General features: G+C 66.0%; 2 protein-coding genes across 8 annotated transcripts in view; one reads left to right on the top strand and one right to left on the bottom strand.

The window, feature by feature from the left end:
* Positions 1–5038, top strand: part of NOXA1 (NADPH oxidase activator 1) — a 9785-nt gene extending 4747 nt beyond the window's left edge. The window contains exons 5-13 of the mRNA XM_027104077.1: positions 331–525; positions 1457–1563; positions 1761–2242; positions 2274–2406; positions 3536–3698; positions 4173–4327; positions 4468–4582; positions 4673–4787; positions 4889–5038. Of these exons, the coding sequence (XP_026959878.1) occupies positions 331–525; positions 1457–1563; positions 1761–2242; positions 2274–2406; positions 3536–3698; positions 4173–4327; positions 4468–4582; positions 4673–4787; positions 4889–4977 (1554 nt within the window). The 3' untranslated portion in view covers positions 4978–5038. The remainder of the gene's footprint in view (positions 1–330; positions 526–1456; positions 1564–1760; positions 2243–2273; positions 2407–3535; positions 3699–4172; positions 4328–4467; positions 4583–4672; positions 4788–4888) is intronic.
* Positions 5000–6334, bottom strand: part of NSMF (NMDA receptor synaptonuclear signaling and neuronal migration factor) — a 31065-nt gene continuing 29730 nt past the window's right edge. For 3 of the 7 annotated variants that reach the window (XM_027104131.1, XM_027104133.1, XM_027104135.1), the window contains 3 exons: positions 6118–6228; positions 5783–5917; positions 5000–5708 (listed from right to left, as the gene is read on the bottom strand). In XM_027104131.1, the coding sequence (XP_026959932.1) occupies positions 5266–5708; positions 5783–5917; positions 6118–6228 (689 nt within the window). In that variant the 3' untranslated portion in view covers positions 5000–5265. Of the gene's footprint in view, positions 5709–5782; positions 6229–6334 lie in introns of all 7 variants that reach the window. The other 4 variants (XM_027104140.1, XM_027104134.1, XM_027104132.1 and 1 more) reach the window with 4 other exon arrangements.

Here is a 6334-nt window from a genome sequence, read left to right as displayed (position 1 = left end):
AGGTGAGGGGCATGTGAGGGGGCAGGTGGGGGGCAGGTGAGGGGCAAGTGGGGGGAAGGTGAGGGCAGGTGAGGGGGAAGGTGGGGGGCAGGTGAGGGGATGTGAGGGGGCAGGTGGGGGGCAGGTGAGGGGCAGGTGAGGGCAGGTGAGCAGAGCCAGACTCCTAAGCTGACTCAGGTGGCTTGCCCAGCCCATAGCCTGCAGTTTGGGGCTCACATCTGTCTGGCCCCCAAGACTGACTATATGAGCTGAAGAAACTTCTGGAGGGAGGCAGCCTATGTGCCCAGGTGTGGGCTGGACTTCCCATGGGCTATGGGAAGTAGGTGACAGGGCCAAGCCGTCCCTTCTGCTTTGAGGTTCCTGCAGCCTCAGGCCTGGCCCAGTGCTCAGGTCTGCATTGTCCGGACCCCCCTCCAGAAACAGGCCCCCCTGCAGCCTCGGCAGGTCCCCAGGGGTGAGGTCTTCCGGCCGCACAGGCGGCACCTGGAGCACCTGGAGCCCGTGGATTTCTTGGGCAAGGCCAAGGTAAGGGAGGGGTAGCTTCTCGCTTCTCAGGCCCCAGGGGCTCAGGGGCCAGCAGCACCCAGCAGGCCGCAGAGCGGCGGGCAGCCAGGCCCCTGCTGAGCTCACTCCGTGTCCCGAGCTTCCAGGCTGAGTTCACAGGGACACCCGGGGTCATCAAGGCCGGTGGGTGGACAGAGGACACAAGGCTCCTGGGGCGGGCAGCAGTGTTTCCAAATGGGGCTCACAGATCTGGGTCTTGGAACCTGGCGGTGGAGCCCACCAGAAGCTGCTGAGGACCCCCAAGGTGGTGCCGACCCTGCCTACCTCCGCCTTCGACTCGCTCTTCTGGCCTCAGCATCTCCTGAGTTTTGTGTTTCTGTGTCCTCCCTGCATCTCTGCCTCAGAGAGCAAGACCCTGGGGAGGCCCGAGGCAGGCTGGCCTGGGCCACCTCTGCCCACCCTGGGTCAGGGCAGGGCAGCAAAGTCACAGGATGACGGGGAGCAGCTCGCCCCAAAGGCGGGAAAGGAGGTTCCCTGTGCACAAAGGAAGATGCACTCTGCTTTCCAGCTGGTGGCCCTCAGCCAGGCCTGACACCCCCCCGGTCACCCGAGGGCTAGGTGTCGTGCGTCTTTGCTGGAGGGCTGCGTGGAGGAGGGGGCTCTGAGCTGCATTAATCCATCAACTTGGAGTCCTGTTATCACAGGAGATGACTGCTTCTAAGAAACAAGAATATTTTAAAGGTTGTACGAAAAATAAGTTAAAATGATCAGCACAGATGTTTTCCTTCTTCAAACATATTTTTCCCACCTCCCTGCCCCCACCACGTGGTCCAACGTCTTTGGGCCAGGCTTGGGCAGCACCCCTCGTGCAGATGGGCGACTTCGGGGTTCAGAATGGGCAGCGAGGGCTGGGCACCCCTGACTCGGCCGGCCCCTTGCTGTCCCTCCGCAGGTGGTGGCCTCCGCCATCCCTGACGGCCCGCACGAGGACGCCCGGCCTCAGCAGCCACAGGTGGGTGGGCAGCCTTCCGGCCACCTGACTTCTCTGACGTTTTGCAGGTGGGGCCTTCCAGACCCATTACTCTTAAGGATGCCTTAAACCCTCCCCGCGGGCTTCTCAATGTCCTTCTGATCTAAACGTGGGGGGCGTCCCATCCCGGGAGAGAGCCAGTGAAAACTGTGCAGCCTTGCCCCCCAGCCCCCGACGCTCCGTGGGGTCTGCATCCTGAGGAGGGGGGGTCACTGTGTGCCCACAGGCTCTCTACGCACGTGGTGAAGCCAGGCCTGGGGCTGCCGAACGGTAGGAAGGGGCCGTGGCCCCCCACTCTTCTTCCCCTGTCGGCAGAGCCCCTTTGCAGGCCCAGTGTGGCCACTCCAGGCCAGGGACCAGGTGGCTGTGTCCCCTTTCTGGACCGGCTGGAGCCCTGGTGCAGGGCGAGGGGTCCCGCCTTGCTCAGCCCTCCCTGTGCCCCCGTTTGTCCTGAGCCTGTTCTGCTCCTGGGGAAAGAGCCTGCCTGCCCCTCACTGAAGCTCTGCTCAGGCCTGGGGGTGGGCACCAGAGGCACCAGGGTGGGGTGCAGACTGGGCTGCAGGCCGACGGGAGCAGCCCTGCCGGCCCCACCAGATGCAGCCTCACAGGTTGTGGTCCGACTGGGGTGCTGTTTGTTTCCAGCTCAGGGCTCTCCTAGGCCCACCTTTCATGGAGGACCTCGACCTCTGTGCTGGCTGGGTGAGGCCTGAGAACGAGGACCCCTCCCCCTTCCCTCCAGGGCCCGTGACACAGGCCCCTCCAGACCTGGTACCCGCTGTGGCCCCAGGACGCCCCTCGATGTGGAGACGGAGGTCAGCTCTGGCCAGGCTGGGCGGGCTGACCATGGCACACTGGTCACCAGTGATGAGCAGGTGGGTGAGCGTGGGCAGGGCAGGCAGGGGCCATAGTATTTGGAGGACCCCCGCCCCAGGCTGAGCTTCGGGACCAGCCACAGCTGGGCCCTGCAAGGGTCTCAGGGCAGGGCAGGTGGCCTCATCACCTGCTGGGGGATAGAGATTTGGCTTCCTCAGGCAGGCCAGGGCCTTGGCGGGAGCCAGCCACAGTGACCGGACGCCATGGGTCAGGGACACACTGCTGCTCACATGTGCACAGACAGGAGCCTGGGTGTCTGCTCCCCACCCTGGGCCCGGCAGAGGCCTGCAGCCCGTGCGTCATAGCCATGAGGCTCCCACCCCTCAGCTGGGGCCCCCGGCCTTCCTTCTTGGACATGGGACTCCCCGAGATGCCCCAGGCACTGGGTGAGGCCGAGGAAGGGAGGGGCACAGGGTTCTCCTGGGCAGATGTGCCGGGCAGGTGTGCCGGGAGGCCGCCCAGCACAGAGAAGGTGGTTAAATTTCACATTCAGTTTATCAAAGGACTCAGTTTAAAACGAGACGGTCACTTCACTTCCTCTTTCACTGAAGTCCAGCTAACTCGGTGGACAGTTGGTGCCCTTGAAAGCCATCCATCACAGCTGTGCTTGATGAAACCCCGTGGCCCTGAGTTCACATACTGGGCGTTCGAGCACTTGACCCTCCTGACAGTGGGCAACAGCTTCCTAATTGCTTTAAACAGCTGACAAGTCTGATAAGAATCTAAACACTCCGTTTACAAACTTAGTCCAACTTTCAGATCCCACCTGAAATCAGCATCTGAGTCAGCTGGTCGGTGTGGCCAGGACTGGGGCCCTCTGGGGTTTCTGCCGCCCCTCAGCACACCCACTGCTTAGGGTCCCAACAAGGGTGAAGTCCAGCGGGTCCCTGGCTTCGGTCCCCAGCCCCCAGGGTCACCGGGAACCCCAGCTGGAGCTGCCGCCTCCTGGTGGGCCAGGGGAAGACGGATTGGTGCCCACAGTGCAAGGTGGCCTGTCTGTAGTCTCCAGGCCTATAGGGACCTGGTTCATGCCCCGGATTCACCTCCAACGCCGTTAGATTTGTGGCTTCCTGCCTGGCCAGGCTGTCTTGCAGGCCATGCCCCTCACCACTGGCTCTACTTGGACAGTGTCTGGGCACCGCCCCCGACGAGCTCCAGGCCCAGGGAAAGCTACCTCCGCCCTCAGGGCCCCACCCCGGCCTCAACCCCACCCCGGCCCGGCAGAGCCCCAGCCTGCGGCTTCCCTTGCAGAAGCCTCACGTGGAGCAAGTTGGCCAGTGGGTCCCTCCAGGTGAGGCGCCCTGAGCAGCTGGTAGTGGGAGGGCACTTTGTGGAGGGAGCCCCAGGCAGGTATCTGGGCGGGGCTGGGAGCAGCCTCTTTGTCCTCCAGGGAGGAAGCTGGTGGGCTTGGGGCTCCCGGTGGTGTCAGCATCTCCTCTACTCCAACACGTTCTACTCTGGGGGTCGGTAGCCACCGGAGTCCCTGACTCCTCCCCGCTCCGCAGGGCTGCTGGTGGCTGGGGGGCTGGGCCCTGGCTCCTCTGAGGATCCTGCAGGCGCTGGGGTAAGAGGCACTGGCTCTCATAAGGGATGAGGGGCTCCAAGGCCAGACCCCATCCTCCGAATGCCTCTAGGGACCCCAGCTAAAGAAGCCTCACGAGTCCAGAGCCCCAGCCCCTCCCACCCTCCCGGTCCCTGCCCTGCCCCCTGGCCTGAAGCCCACCCTGGCAGTCCTGGGCACACAGATCTGGGGCCTTGGACCCAGGGTGTGGCTGCAGGGGGCCCCGAGTCCTTGGTGACCTTCACAGTGCAGTGCACCTTCACCCTGGCCCTGAGGGCCCCAAGAGGAGCTGACCTGTCCAGCCTGCGGGCCCTGATGAGCCAGGCCCTCCCTCCCCAGGCCCAGAGTGGGCAGCTCAGGTGAGCTGGAAAGCCGGGTGGGAGGGCTCCAAGCTGGGCACCTATTAGTCCCGGCCCTGGGAGAGGCTTTTGAGGTCAGAGGTCAGCACCCTCCCTAAAGCCCCTGCCCACGCTGCCCACTCTGAGGCATCTCTTTGCAGTTACCGAGACCCTAGTGACAGCAGGGGCTGGGTGCCCCTCACCGGGGAGGAGGCACTGCAGAGGGCCTGGCGGGGCGCGGCTGCCGGCTCTGGGGAGCTGCAGCTACGGTGCCAGGTGAGCCGGGGCGGGAGGCGGCCCGGGGCGGGGATGTCCAGCCCTTCTCTCCGTGCCGAGCTTACCCTACAGCCCTCCCCGCTGCCGCAGGGAGTGGGCGGCCGGCCTGTCCTCTACCAGGTGGTGGCCCGGCACGGCTACTCCGCCCAGGGGCCCGAGGACCTGGCCCTGCAGCCCGGAGACACGGTGGACGTCTTGTGCGAAGGTAGAGCTGGCACTGCCCCCGCCCCCCATCGCCCTGCCGGGGCCCCGGGGCAGACGCGGTGTCTGCGAGCAGATGTGGTGATACCCTGACGCCCCCTGCAGTGGACCAGGCGTGGCTGGAGGGCCACTGTGACGGCCGCGTCGGGATTTTCCCCAAGTGCTTCGTGGTCCCGGCCGGCCGGCGCACATGAGGAGCTTGGCGCTAAGGAGTCCGTGGCAAGGAGGGTTTAATAAAGGCGACCTGCCCCCCAAGGTGTGGTCCGTCTTCTGGGCTTGGCCACTGAGGGGACCTGACTGAGGCTTCCGAGGGTGTGGGGTGGCCGCTCTGGGAAGAGCCCACAGAGCCTGAACACTGGCTCTGCCAGCTCCTGGAGAGGCCAGGGCCCGCTGCCGGCCCCTCCCAAAGAGCCGGGCCCTCTACCTCCAGCAGTCACCCCTACCCCCAGGCTTGGCCTGGCCCTGAACCCGTAGGTCTGCAGTCACACAGCCCTGAGGGCTGCAGGGGTCGCGATGGCCCAGCCCTCGTGCAACATGGGAAACCCGCTGGGGCGCCAGCACCTGAAGGCCATGGTCGGGGCCACGGTACAGCCTCCGTGGCCAGAATGACCCCAACGGCAAAAGGGGGCCACGTGACCATGGGCCCAGAGCCCACAGGGCGAGCCTTGGGGGTCGGGGCTCAGGAAGGCTCCAGCCAGCTCAGGCCTCTGCCTGCCAGCACCAGGTGGCAGCCAGCCTAGTCCCGGAGCCAGAGCTGCACCACAGTGGCCCCAAGAATGGCCGTGAGGGTCAGCACCAAAAAGACGACTCCGGCCACCCAGACGCCATAGCTCTGTGCCCGCCACTGGGCGGGCGCCTCGGCTGGGATCAGGCTGGTCAGGTTCAGCATGTAGCCCAGCGTCCAGCCGATGTCGGTGCCACCGGCCTGCGGGCCACACGGCCGGTCAGGCTGCAGGCAGCGGCCCGAAGCCCCAACCCCCTCTCGCCCTGAGCCGTCACCTGCTCGCGGAACTCGATGCCGCCCCAGGTCTCCTGGCTGAACCCGTAGCCCTCGAGCAGGAGTGTGAGGATGTACAGGCCCGAGGCACAGTAGTCGCGCAGCTGGCCGTCCTGCCCGGGCGAGCTCGCCTCCACCTGGGGGCCCGGGAGGCCAGGAGCCCCATGAGGCCTCACCTCCTGGGCCCCCAAGGCTGGCGCCCCTCGGAGGCGTGCCCCTGAGTCTCCTGCCTGGAGCCCCCCGGCCACACTGCCTGGGACGGGGTCCCCGCTCGGTGGAGTCTGCAGCCCAGGGAGCTGGGGCCCAGGTGGGGGGCAGGCGGCCCGCATCCACCCACCAGCTTCCAGGGCCTCTGGCAGAACTCCCAGATGGTGGCATTGGCCGTGGCCAGCGGCGGCCTGGAGGTGAGGTTCAGGAAGTGGAAGGTGTGGTAGAAGTTGGAGAAGGCCTGGGGGAGGGGGTGAAGTGCCCGGCAGAGCGCAAGGCGGGGGGCCCAGGATGAGCCAGGTTCCGCCCCGCCCCGCCCCGCCCCACCCCACCTGGGGTCCCAGGCT

The sequence above is a fragment of the Aethalodelphis obliquidens genome, unplaced genomic scaffold (assembly GCF_003676395.1).
Source record: "Aethalodelphis obliquidens isolate GAN/ISIS:26980383/991018 unplaced genomic scaffold, ASM367639v1 scaffold7, whole genome shotgun sequence".
Taxonomy (NCBI): domain Eukaryota; kingdom Metazoa; phylum Chordata; class Mammalia; order Artiodactyla; family Delphinidae; genus Aethalodelphis; species Aethalodelphis obliquidens.
The sequence above is the reverse complement of the archived record's forward strand: the minus strand, read 5'-3'. Positions and strand labels throughout refer to the sequence as shown.